Here is a 14363-nt window from a genome sequence, read left to right on the forward strand (position 1 = left end):
CAAAATTGAAAATGTGTAAAATGTGAATGCAATTTTTAAAGGAACATTAACAGAAACATACAACACGAATGAATAGATCTTAAAAAAAAAATAAGAAGCAAAACATTAAATAAATCGCAAAAATCTAATGGTTGATACTTGTTTCAAGTCGGTAAGTTAATTAGAAGCAAAGATATTAATTTTTAAATAATTCTCCACGTGGTAATCCGTGAACTTTGACCTTTCCGCCAACACATTGCTTAAGCGGATGCAAGCTGTTTCTCCCCCCCCGGCGTTTTCAAAAAAGCAATTTTATCTCAGCTAATTCCGAGACTGTTGCCACTCCGAAAAATGAAATAACGTTTTCGCAGTTTTTAATTAATAACTCCGCCGATTATTGTCGTACGAAGATGGGACCGGTATCGATGGATTCGTTGATTTTTTTTCGAATACGGGGATATGCGTTTCGAATCGCAACTCGGAGCCGTTCCGCAGATATTCGAGAAAAACGAATTTGGCACTCGGCCAAATCCCTAAAACAGGGAAAACGGGTGAAAGAAAGTGCAAAACGTAGGGAAATGTAGGGAGAAAATCAGTTTTTAATTAATATCTCGGCTAATTAAAGTCGCACGAAGATGCCGATGGTCAATCCGGCGAGCCACGGGCATTCTGAATCCAACGGTACCTTCCGCTAAGCTCTACACCCAGCCGTTCCCGAGGAGATGATGTTACAAACACACAAACAGACAGAGGCACACAGATTTTAATAGTATAGACTAGCGGGCAAGCCCGCCAGCTGAGCGGGCTGAAGCCCGCTTATCATTGTTCGTTTTTAAAAGATATCCTATGTTAAATTTGGCCGGTATTGAAAAGTTGAACCGAACTACCATTTTTTAGCGGCATTCCGCGGGCTTCCCCCGCTTTTTTCACCTATGCATCCAGAAGTTACCGCATACACTATACATATGCGGAAAATCACGAAAACACCCATGCTTCCAGCCCTTTCGCGGGTATTCGAAATTTGGACCGAAATACCAGTATTCAGCGCTTTTGGGCGGGAGCCCGCCCAAAACAGTGTTCACGTGTGCATGCAAAAGATACTGCGTACACCGTACACATGCGTAAAATCACGAAAACACCCCTCCAGCCAGCCTGCTGCCGATTCGAAAGTTGGACCGAAATACAATTTTTCAGCGATTTTGCGCGTGCTGTGCCCGCTTTATTCACGTATGCATGCTGAAGATGGTGCATAAACGATACACATGCGTAAAATCACGAAAACAAACATGGAGCCTGCCTGTTCGCCGGTATTCGAAAGTTGGACCGAATTACCAGTGTTATGTGGCTTTGCGCGGGCTCTGCCCGCTTTATTCACATATACACCCAGAAGATACTCCATACACTATACACATGCGTAAAATCACGAAAACACCCATGGAGCCAGCCAGTTCGTCGGGATTCGAAATTACCGCATTACGAGAACCGCATTACCAGTATTCTGTGCCCGCTTTATTCACGTATGCATCCATGAGATACTTTATAAACGATACACATGCGAACAATCACGAAAACACCCATGCAGCCAGCCCGCTCGCCGAGATTCGAAAGTTTGAGCGAACTACCAGTGTTCAGCGGTTTTACCCGGTATCCGCGCGCTGTATTCACGTATGCATCCAAATTTTATATACAGTACCCCGGAATTCGAAAGTAGGACCGAAATACCAGTGTTCAGCGATTTTGTGGAGCGGGCTGCGCCCGCTTTATACACATAAGCATGGAGAGGATACTGCATAAACGATACACATGAGTTAAAGCAAGAAAACACCCGGGGAGCCAGCTCGTTCGCCGACACCGAAAGTTGGATCGAACTACCAGCGTTAAGAGGTTTTGAGCAGGCTGCGCCCACTTTTATCACATATGCATCCAGAAATCACTTTATACACTATACACATGCGGAAAATCAGGAAAACACCCATGCAGCCAGCCCGCTCGCAGAGATTCGAATGTTTGACCGAACTACCAGTGTTCAGCGGTTTTACCCGGTATCCGCGCGCTGTATTCACGTATGCGACCAAATTTTATGTACAGTACCCCGGAATTCGAAAGTTGGACCGAACTACCAGTGTTCTGTAGTTTCGCGCGGGCTGCTCCCACTTTATTCAAGTATGCATGCAGAAGATACCGCATACACGTTACACATGCGAAAAATCCCGAAAACACACATTGAGCCAACACGGTCGCTTGGATTCGAAAGTTGGACCGAACTACCAGTAATGAGAGGTTTTGAGCGAATTTCGGCCGCTTTATTCACTTATGCATCCAGAAGATGCTGCGTACACGAGGCACATGCGTAAAATCACGCAAACACCCATGGACCCAGCCCGTTCGCCGGGATTCGAAATTAGGACCGAACTACCAGAGTTCAGCTTTATTCATTTATGCATCCAGAAGACACTGCATACACAACAGATATGCGTAAAATCACAAAAAACATGAGTGTAGCCTGCCTGCTCACCGGGATTCGAAAGTTACCGTATACCATCTCAAAGGAGCAAAGAAAAATCTTTAATCTAAAAAAAAAAAAAAAAAAAGTGTGAATTTAATTTTTATTGGTGCGAACTTATTTAAAATATCATTTGCATTAAAAGATAATATCTAAATTAAGTGCACGTATCTAATAACATAAAAAAATATATTATTCCAAAAAATCAAATTTATTATTAAAAAAATAACAACATATTTTTAAAAAATAGCTTTTTCAGATTTTTTAATTAATATCCCAGCTGATTAAAGTTGTACAACTTCAAGAACGTCATCATTTAAATTTAATGTAATATAATAACTTTTATTCAATATCAATAAAAGAATTAACGTGACAATCATCCTAACCTGAAATTAAAAAAAAATTGTGAAAAGCAGCTGTTTATTTAAAATACCTACATTAACGAAATATTTTTAAAATACAGTTAGGTAACATGCAATCGCGTGCTTTATTCAACTTTAGAATATAACCTTGATTTGTATCTGCGGCGATTCAAGAAACTGTTGCAATCGGAAAAATGAGCCCGAAAATTAGCGTTTAATTAATATCTCAGCTGATTAACGTCCTACGAAGATGAGAATGGTATCATTGGATTCGTAGAATTTTTTTGGAATCCGCAGACACCTGCCTCGAATTCCAACTCAGCGCCGTTCCATAGATATTTAAGAAAAAAGAAATTGACACGTGACCTTTCGCCAGCACAAATCTCGAGCGGAAGCAATTGTCATCCCCCCGGCGCTTTCGAAAAAGCAATTTTATCTCAGCTAATTCCGAGACGGTTGCCACTCCGAAAAATGAAATAACGTTTTCGCAGTTTTTAATTAATAACTCCGCCGATTATTGTCGTACGAAGATGGGACGGGTATCGATGGATTCGTTGATTTTTTTCGAATACGGGGATATGCGTTTCGAATCGCAACTCGGAGCCGTTCCGCAGATATTCGAGAAAAACGAATTTGGCACTCGGCCAAATCCCTAAAACAGGGAAAACGGGTGAAAGAAAGTGCAAAACGTAGGGAAATGTAGGGAGAAAATCAGTTTTTAATTAATATCTCGGCTAATTAAAGTCGCACGAAGATGCCGATGGTCAATATGGCGAGCCACGGGCATTCTGAATCCAACGGTACCTTCCGCTAAGCTCTACACCCAGCCGTTCTTGAGAAGATGATGTTACAAACACACAAACAGACAGAGGCACACAGATTTTAATAGTATAGACTAGCGGGCATGCCCGCCAGCTGAGCGGGCTGAAGCCCGCTTATCATTGTTCTTTTTTAAAAGATATCCTATGTTAAATTTGGCCGGTATTGAAAAGTTGAACCGAACTACCATTTTTTAGCGGCATTCCGCGGGCTTCCCCCGCTTTTTTCACCTATGCATCCAGAAGTTACCGCATACACTATACATATGCGGAAAATCACGAAAACACCCATGCTTCCAGCCCTTTCGCGGGTATTCGAAATTTGGACCGAAATACCAGTGTTCAGCGCTTTTGGGCGGGAGCCCGCCCAAAACAGTATTCACGTGTGCATGCAAAAGATACTGCGTACACCGTACACATGCGTAAAATCACGAAAACACCCCTCCAGCCAGCCCGCTGCCGATTCGAAAGTTGGACCGAAATACAATTTTTCAGCGATTTTGCGCGTGCTGTGCCCGCTTTATTCACGTATGCATGCTGAAGATGGTGCATAAACGATACACATGCGTAAAATCACGAAAACAAACATGGAGCCTGTCTGTTCGCCGGTATTCGAAAGTTGGACCGAATTACCAATGTTATGTGGCTTTGCGCGGGCTCTGCCCGCTTTATTCACATATACACCCAGAAGATACTCCATACACTATACACATGCGTAAAATCACGAAAACACCCATGGAGCCAGCCAGTTCGTCGGGATTCGAAATTACCGCATTACCAGTATTCTGTGCCCGCTTTATTCACGTATGCATCCATGAGATACTTTATAAACGATACACATGCGAACAATCACGAAAACACCCATGCAGCCAGCCCGCTCGCCGAGATTCGAAAGTTTGAGCGAACTACCAGTGTTCTGCGGTTTTACCCGGTATCCGCGCGCTGTATTCACGTATGCATCCAAATTTTATATACAGTACCCCGGAATTCGAAAGTAGGACCGAAATACCAGTGTTCAGCGATTTTGTGGACCGGGCTGCGCCCGCTTTATACACATAAGCATGGAAAGGATACTGCATAAACGATACACATGAGTTAAAGCAAGAAAACACCCGGGGAGCCAGCTCGTTCGCCGACACCGAAAGTTGGATCGAACTACCAGCGTTAAGAGGTTTTGAGCAGGCTGCGCCCACTTTTATCACATATGCATCCAGAAATCACTTTATACACTATACACATGCGGAAAATCAGGAAAACACCCATGCAGCCAGCCCGCTCGCAGAGATTCGAATGTTTGACCGAACTACCAGTGTTCAGCGGTTTTACCCGGTATCCGCGCGCTGTATTCACGTATGCGACCAAATTTTATGTACAGTACCCCGGAATTCGAAAGTTGGACCGAACTACCAGTGTTCTGTAGTTTTGCGCGGGCTGCTCCCGCTTTATTCAAGTATGCATGCAGAAGATACCGCATACACGTTACACATGCGAAAAATCCCGAAAACACACATTGAGCCAACACGGTCGCTTGGATTCGAAAGTTGGACCGAACTACCAGTAATCAGAGGTTTTGAGCGAATTTCGGCCGCTTTATTCACTTATGCATCCAGAAGATGCTGCGTACACGAGGCACATGCGTAAAATCACGCAAACACCCATGGACCCAGCCCGTTCGCCGGGATTCGAAATTAGGACCGAACTACCAGAGTTCAGCTTTATTCATTTATGCATCCAGAAGACACTGCATACACAACAGATATGCGTAAAATCACAAAAAACATGAGTGTAGCCTGCCTGCTCACCGGGATTCGAAAGTTACCGTATACCATCTCAAAGGAGCAAAGAAAAATCTTTAATCTAAAAAAAAAAAAAAAAAAAAGTGTGAATTTAATTTTTATTGGTGCGAACTTATTTAAAATATCATTTGCATTAAAAGATAATATCTAAATTAAGTGCACGTATCTAATAACATAAAAAAATATATTATTCCAAAAAATCAAATTTATTATTAAAAAAATAACAACATATTTTTAAAAAATAGCTTTTTCAGATTTTTTAATTAATATCCCAGCTGATTAAAGTTGTACAACTTCAAGAACGTCATCATTTAAATTTAATGTAATATAATAACTTTTATTCAATATCAATAAAAGAATTAACGTGACAATCATCCTAACCTGAAATTAAAAAAAAATTGTGAAAAGCAGCTGTTTATTTAAAATGCCTACATTAACGAAATATTTTTAAAATACAGTTAGGTAAAAAAGGAATCGCGTGCTTTATTCAACTTTAGAATATAACCTTGATTTGTATCTGCGGCGATTCAAGAAACTGTTGCAATCGGAAAAATGAGCCCGAAAATTAGCGTTTTCACAGTTTTTAATTAATATCTCAGCTGATGAACGTCCTACGAAGATGAGAATGGTATCATTGGATTCGTAGAATTTTTTGGAATCCGCAGACACCTGCCTCGAATTCCAACTCAGCGCCGTTCCATAGATATTTAAGAAAAAAGAAATTGACACGTGACCTTTCGCCAGCACAAATCTCGAGCGGAAGCAATTGTCAATCCCCCGGCGCTTTCGAAAAAGCAATTTTATCTCAGCTAATTCCGAGACGGTTGCCACTCCGAAAAATGAAATAACGTTTTCGCAGTTTTTAATTAATAACTCCGCCGATTATTGTCGTACGAAGATGGGACGGGTATCGATGGATTCGTTGATTTTTTTCGAATACGGGGATATGCGTTTCGAATCGCAACTCGGAGCCGTTCCGAAGATATTCGAGAAAAACGAATTTGGCACTCGGCCAAATCCCTAAAACAGGGAAAACGGGTGAAAGAAAGTGCAAAACGTAGGGAAACGTAGGGGAAAAAGCAGTTTTTAATTAATATCTCGGCTAATTAAAGTCGCACGAAGATGCCGATGGTCAATCCGGCGAGCCACGGGCATTCTGAATCCAACGGTACCTTCCGCTAAGCTCTACACCCAGCCGTTCTTGAGAAGATGATGTTACAAACACACAAACAGACAGAGGCACACAGATTTTAATAGTATAGAAGATAGATTGCCATTAACACCGATACTGAACGTGCTATTGTCTGTTTTAGATTTGTAACATATAGTAGACATTATTTAGAACACTCCGCTTTAACGGTCTTGACACGTCTGTGAAATATTTGCATTGAACGCTGTGGTGTTAATTAAGATACCATCAATACACATACATTTAGCCAATGTTCCAACATGAGCGAAATCACTCACCAGTGAATGCTGAGGAGATCGGGGGGAGGGGAGCGGGTTAATGGTCCACGAGCCTTATGTAAGTGTGTCTTATGCTATTTGAAAAGACAGAAAATTTCTCATAAGGGAAGGGAGCATAAGGGATGGCGCAAAAACTGACGATCAGTTTCTAGCTTGCAATTGATCGTCGGAATTCTTATGCCATTTCGGCGTTTTTCATGAAGGTATGAACATTCTTATACAAGTTCGATATTCTTTTCAACTATTAATTTATAAATAATTATACTAAATTAGATAAGTGTAATTTAGCATCGCAACCATCTTGGCGATTTTTTATGGATGAAAAAGTACAAGTTACTTAGCATGTGCAAGATGGTGGTTTTCGCGCCTTCTTTTTTAGAAAGCTTCCCAAACTATCAATATTTATAGTATATTTGGTAAACAATATCAACATAGGAAAAGAAAATATACTTTAGAAACTTAAAGTGCAAATTTTAATTATTAAATAGGGATTAATTCATACATTGAAAAAATATAGCACCGACATTCGTCTTCGAATTTTTCTGTAATTTTACTTTTCCTGTAATTCCATTTTTCTTCTCTCGAAGTACACAGCGGTCTGTTTTTACTTAAAGCAACACCACATAATTGAGAAGACTGGGCTTTGCAATCTTCGGCAACAGCGGCCGAAAACGATTGTTATGAGCATGGTCGCCAGAAGAATGGTTATGTCCATACTTGCCAAAAGAATGTTTATGCGCATAGTTGCCAGTGTTTGGCCCTATCTGAAAATTTGGCTACTTCTACTAAGATGGTTGCGATAATATGTAAGTACCTATAATTGTAAATGTACCCATAATCTCGATGTTAAGAAAAATTTAGTCGTAGATACTGCAGCGACAGTAAACACTATAGTAGACAATTGAGTAAATTGGATACAAAATAAACAAAAATTCAAAGGTCGTACCCAGAATTATTTTCATACCTTAAAAACACTTCAGTAACATTAATTTCCATATTGAGTTTCGGAAAACTAAACACGAAAACCGGATCAAGAAACTATGCAGGAAATCAGAATCTATACTCAGAATGCAGAAATACTAAATAATACTAAATTGTGTAAAGAAACACCATGGTTTCATCAAAAGAAATCGCAAATCACGATTTGATAAAATACGATTTGATAAACAAAATAACAGCCATTGTAGCAGAATGCAATGCCAGGATTTCGAAAAAACTCTAGAAAAGACGAAAAATTAAATTGGGTAGAGGCGATACATTCCATTATTAACAGTAATTATGCTTTTCTGTATTTGAAATCGACATTGTTAGGGGAAATAAAATCAGACAGACTATTTAAACTATTAGATAGAACGTAATGTAACGTAATACACGAGTGTGCTGCAATTCTCCTGGCCGATAATAATTGGTCTCATGGTTGACGCAGCACAAACAAACAAAAATACAGTTAGAAGATTAAAACACAGATTAAAACAGAAAAACGATTAAAAATGTCAAACCAAAATTCCCAATGTCCTATTGACATTTTTAAAGTTCATCAAATCCTATGTAAATCTAAACTCTTTAGCTGTGTCAGGAAAATTCCTTTATGTTACCATGCTTTTACCTAACATGTCGCAATAATACGCACTCGACGAAACGTCATTCATTGCCTTCAGCACTACAAAAACTACAAAGACTATTATTTTGCAAATTAAATCTTTTCATGTACACCGGGAAGCGCCCTTGTTCAGTTATTATTTGATTGTAATAAAAATCACATATCATTCTCATATTTTTAGAAACTTCAAAGTTCAATAAATAATCTTTCCATTTTCCCGAAATGTTCCACTTCTCTTTCCAGCACTCATAATAAAAGTCCTTGAGTTTACCAATAACAATTCTTTTGATGCTCGAATATCGAAAGCATCCCCGGCATTACCCATAGCAGCCTCTTTGACCAACATGTCGGCCCTCTCACTGATTAGATTAAATAAGTAAATATTGAATATTTAATAGAATATTCAAGATTTAGTTTTAGGTGTTTTATTAATTTAGGGCTCATATTCGTTACAGATAACCCCCCTCCCCACGAAAAAAAAAAAAACTATGTATGCATTTTTGTCACATCCTTACCTGTACGACAGTTTGTAATTTCGATAAAAATAAGTTTAACTTCTTAAATCCTCAAAACCGCTTCTGTGAAGATCAAGCTGAAAAATTTTTCTGGTTGAAGAAAACGTTGCACCCTTACGGCTAACCGACGTTTTCCATAAAGAAGCGGGCGCTTTCTATATCTTAAGATTTCACACACTGTAGTTAAGGTTGCTTGGTTTCAAGCTAAAAACTGAATTTCAGATTGTACGCGCTCCCTTATGAAGGATTGTGTCTTTTTGTACAGCAGCCGATTTGCATAAGGGTGACCTTATAACCGGACACCCTAATGAGGAGTCTCACTGGTCTAAGGGAAATTAACGGGGTATTGAAGGACAAAGTGAGCAATTAGAAAATTTAATTCGCCTGCCTAAAATCTTTTCAAAACAAATGTTTGAACATTCACTTGATTCTACAAATATCACAAATACGCACCTTAACAAGAATTATGCCAATCATGTCAGTCATGTTATCCAAGATCATGTTCATATATGTTAGTCGAAGGTACATGCAGCTTCGTTTTCTTTTTTTCGAAAGGGATATACAAAATGCAGGTTTCCCACTATTAGCCTAAAATTCGAAAAGTATGACCACAAATCCGTAGTTGCATCGATATCCTGCAAGTGCAAGTAGTTGTGCGCCGGCTGAAGCAGAAATTCGAGTAATTTTTTTTTCAAGTTCTATAATAAGAATGCTTTGATGAATTTTTAGTCATCATTATTCTACTTCCGTACTGCACAGGGAACTTTAATAAATAATTCGATGGAATACAAGTGCAACAAGTACCTAAATTTTTCAGTGCTTAGTCACTAAATTCCTGGCATATCACATTTAAAGAGCATCTAATATGCAATGCAACTGCAAAGTATGGAGCCGTTGAACAAATTCAGAAGTTCAGCACATCTGAAGAAAGAAGGCAGCGAAGTGAAAAAGGTTGGAAAACTATGAGTTAAACTAAAGGTTATCAAAATGGCCAACATGGATACGGAAAGTTGACGAAATATACACAAGTATAGAAGACTACTCAATATTTGAATGAAAACTGTTAATGCAGCAGAATTTCAATACTACAATTACTGCACCATTTAGAAATATTTATTACCTCTTTCTTAAGAATAATATCTTACGTTGATAAATTATTATAAATCTTAACATCCTTAGTTGGGAATATTAAAGAAGCCAATATTTAATCAGCTCATTTAAAGAAGTAAACAATCAAGAAAATTCAGATTTTAAATTACTGACATTAAGAAGCTGAGAATGTTGACTGAACACAGATGAGATTGTCTGGCAGAGTTTAGTGATAAACCAAAACACCTTGCAATATTTGCATATCAAAGAGCAAAAATTTACTTGAATCTCTTACTTAATAGTCCTGTATCGTGTACCGTTGCCACATCCTGATGACTCGTTGTCATCCAGTTTACAGTGACTCCAACCCTTGACTGACCACTTGAAATCTGAACAAGGTATGTAGCAGACATCTCTCTGGATTTCCTACGGAAAAGAAACCTTACTTTTACAACAGAACTTTACTACAATTATGAAACTCAAAACTGCATGTTCACATTTACCATTTAATACTTACAGATCTTCAATAGACATTTCAAGTTGATTCTTCGTGCATAAAGTAAAAATTAATTCAGTAAAACCGGAAATTTAAGATATTTTAGCAGAAATAATGATTTTGATTACTTTCTAAGCACTAGAAAAGCAGCGGTTTTCAATGATGAAGAAATAGTCTAAAAGTAAGGGGGAAAGGAAGTTAGTCAAGCCAGCCTAGATTTGCTTGACTTCAGATAGGCAAACACAAGATTTTTACAGTTTTTACACAGATCGGCTACGTCAAGGCTGAAATCACAGAACGATTGGAAATATTAAATTTAGAAACTGGTCTTCAGTTTGTATGCGCTGCCTTACACTGGGGTATCCTTATGAAGGTTTGTGTCTTTCGTACAGCGACCGATTTGCGTAAGGTGACCTTGTGACGGGACCCTTATGAAGACATCTCACTGTTCTAAGGGGGTATTGAGAACCGAGTGAGCAATCAGAGTACATCTAGAAAATTAAATTGGGTTGCTTGAAATGTTTTAAAACAAATGTTTAAACAAGCACTTGATTCAACAAATATCACAAATACGTGCCTTTACAAGAATTATGCCAATTATTCCAGCCATGTTGTCCAAAGTCTTGTTCATATATGGTGTGGTGTATTTAATTATGGCAAAGCAAAGTAGGGCTATCTGCCTAAAGGGAGGGATGCCTTCGTGGAGGACTTTCTAACTGTTCATATATGTTACTCGAAGATACACGAATCTCCGTTTTCTTTCTTTTTTTTTCAGAAAGTAAATCCCAAAATGCAAGCCCCTGTTCTTCGAAAGCGGGATACAAAATGCACGTTTGCTGGACATTAAGTAAGCTCGATGGAATAAAGAAAATCTTTCTTATATATATTAAGTAAAATAACAATTTACATATTCATTAAGCAGTTTCACTCCTCTATGAGCTCTTATCATTTGAGTACGGTTTTTTATTAAGATTATTTGTAATGGCATTCGATTGGCATATATGCTGCTATCTCTATTATTGAATAATGATTACGATTAATAATCTCACAGAAGGTTATTATGATGCATTTAATTTCCGATGTCGAAAAGGAATTAAATATGATGAAAGAAGTCATGAAATGAGCACCACAAAACTGATAAAAGCGTTTATTTATGCAATATTGAAGTCTTATAAAAATGTGTTTCTGGAGACCCTCTAGCTAATCTACCAATTTTCAACTCGCTTTATTTGTGCTTGACGTGAGGCTGAAAATAAAAGTGAATGGTTTAAATTAATGGACGAAAGATACGAAGAGGAAGATAATTACTCAAGGTAAAAAATAAGAGGGAACCATATTCTTAAATGTTGTAAACTAATATTTACATGATATGATACAAAAATAAATTGAGTGTAACTTAAATTCAGATTAATGTCATAGCTTTGGCAATCATGTACGCTCCTAAACGCTGCAGCCTACTAAAGGATAATAGAAGAATATATAATTTTAGCTTTTGAACTTAAAAACCTACGAACTATCCTCCTTTATTACCATTTGTTGCAGAAACAATGTACCTCGATGTAGAAGCTGAATCAAGTAAGAAAGAGAAAAACGTCACTCTTACCATTTTATCCACTGTGCCCAGACATGGCCTTCCTAGCTGATTTGCTGGCACTACCACTTGTCGTCTTCTTTCTCTAAAGCCTTTACCGCAAGGTACATCACATGTGCTCCATTCGCTCCACTCTGACATTTGACAGTCAATGGGGCAGTCAACCCAGCAAAAATCTTTTTCAAGCCCTATCAAAGAAACGTAAATCGTAGAAATGACCCGTGTCTTGTAATGTAGTAGTAATAATAACAATAATAAAGTAAATAGTCTTTATGCTCGGTTCGGACTATTAAAAGCAATTGCAGAGTCAATATTCTCTTCTTTTTAACTCGATATCAGATGGGACCAGGAGTACGAAAAGAGTGAGCCCTAAATTTGGTGACTCATCTAAAATGTGCCTCGAAGCCTGCAGTTCTTACCTGGTTCTGAGATTGCAAGCCTTTTCAGACTTTTATTAGAAAAATCGTATTCATTTTAATGGGCTATTACGCATTCAGCATCATAGTGTTTTACGTAGCAAAGTGAAAGAAAAATGTATCATATTTACCAGGTCCTATTCCCAGTTTTGAATTCATTTGTACACCTGCTTTGTAACGGTATCCTTCACCACAAGCATGCCGAACAATACGACCATTTACAGCTAATAAAGTCATATTGGCTTCATCCACAATGCAGGATAACCAATGGGCAATGTCTGAAATCTTCCCAGTTTGTACAGGTGGAAAGACTGGGCAATCCTCAGTTTCTGATAACTTATGTTGCAAGCACTTGGTGTTGGATTCGCCGGCATCTGTGAATAAAATGTATGGTTTGCAAATAAACGTAATACAAATTATCTCTAAAAAATTATCAAATTATTATTATCTCTAAAAAATTATCAAATTATCTCTAAAAAATAAGTAAAGGCTTTCACATTTTTTAAATACATAAATTGTTTACCGTGGATTATATTTGTGCAAATATCACATCACACTAATACTCATTTCTTTTCCAAGATAATTCACTTCAAGAACAGACCTAAGATGTGATACTTTCAAATAATGACTAAACTTTTGATTTTTTGAATGCAAGTTACAGCTTTAAGAAAATAATCTAGTCATTTGATCAGCACTAAAATAAATAATCAATACATTTTGAACATACAAGATCTGTAAGTCAATATAACATCCAGGAATTCTGAATTTTCTCAAGTATTATTGAACATCTCGTAGCAATATCAAATGAGAATAATAATAAGAAATAAAAGTTACAAATAATGAAAGTAAAATTCGAAATCTCCATTTAATTAAAAATAAACTTAAGAATATAGTTTAAAATGCATCTGTATTTATTAAAACGTTAACTTAAATTTAGCAAATGAAGCATATAATAAAAACCTCTGAAACTTCCTGTCAATTTCTCAACATAATTTGAAAAAAAAAAGTGCTTGAGAAACAATTCAAAATTTGAGAAGTTTGGCTGAGTAATTTGATTGGTAAACAAACAGAATCATGTCAATGACGCAGCGTTTGATTAACATAACATGAATTTTAAAAATATCGAAGATCTATTAGCAGTAATTAATGTATTCTCAAAATTATGGCGACGGTTTAGTCTCCATAATTCTTATGGAAAGTTCTGGATAGTTTCTGGGAAATTCTGAATATTCTAGGTAGTTCTAGAATATTCAGAATTTCCCAGAAATGTCTGTCAAAGCAAAGGTCATCAATTATTTAAAATTCAACCAGTCTTTGATGCATGACATCTGAAATAGATATGATATTAAGATCAAGATGTATGTATCCCAACTACCCGGAATGTTAATTTCTGGATTCGTGAAGACAATCAAACGATTTATCGTATCCTTTAACAGTAAAATAACTACCACTTAGAAGACAGTCTTCCTATTGAATTTTCATCCTGAACGTTCCATAACATGTGTAACAACAGAAAACAATCCTAGCAGTTTGCGGGAATATACGACAAAGTGCGCCTAGAGACTTTACCCAGATACTCAAATTCCGTGAGCAATTACGGCTAACGAACTTGTAGTCGATTCCAAGGACACTAGACATGCTACAGTGTACTAGAAGGTATAGTGGTATTATCAGCGCAATTTTTGGTAATAGAGTTTTGACAATCCGCTAGATGACGCTGTGATCGAATGT

At 37.6% G+C, this 14363-nt stretch overlaps 1 protein-coding gene and 1 long non-coding RNA gene across 6 annotated transcripts in view; one reads left to right on the top strand and one right to left on the bottom strand.

Annotated features, from left to right (window-relative positions):
- The window catches only part of LOC146995341 (uncharacterized), a 470439-nt gene that overhangs the window by 360406 nt on the left and 95670 nt on the right, over positions 1 to 14363 (top strand). The window lies entirely within an intron of this gene.
- Positions 1 to 14363, bottom strand: part of LOC118188795 (thrombospondin type-1 domain-containing protein 7B-like) — a 1066734-nt gene that overhangs the window by 87913 nt on the left and 964458 nt on the right. For all 5 annotated transcript variants that reach the window (XM_085823427.1, XM_085823425.1, XM_085823426.1 and 2 more), the window contains 3 exons: positions 12764 to 13006; positions 12229 to 12404; positions 10425 to 10555 (listed from right to left, as the gene is read on the bottom strand). In XM_085823427.1, coding sequence (XP_085679553.1) covers positions 10425 to 10555; positions 12229 to 12404; positions 12764 to 13006 — 550 coding nt within the window. The remainder of the gene's footprint in view (positions 1 to 10424; positions 10556 to 12228; positions 12405 to 12763; positions 13007 to 14363) is intronic.

Source organism: Stegodyphus dumicola, chromosome 9 (assembly GCF_044657685.1).
Source record: "Stegodyphus dumicola isolate Sdum_Otavi_A_Nest chromosome 9, ASM4465768v1".
Taxonomy (NCBI): domain Eukaryota; kingdom Metazoa; phylum Arthropoda; class Arachnida; order Araneae; family Eresidae; genus Stegodyphus; species Stegodyphus dumicola.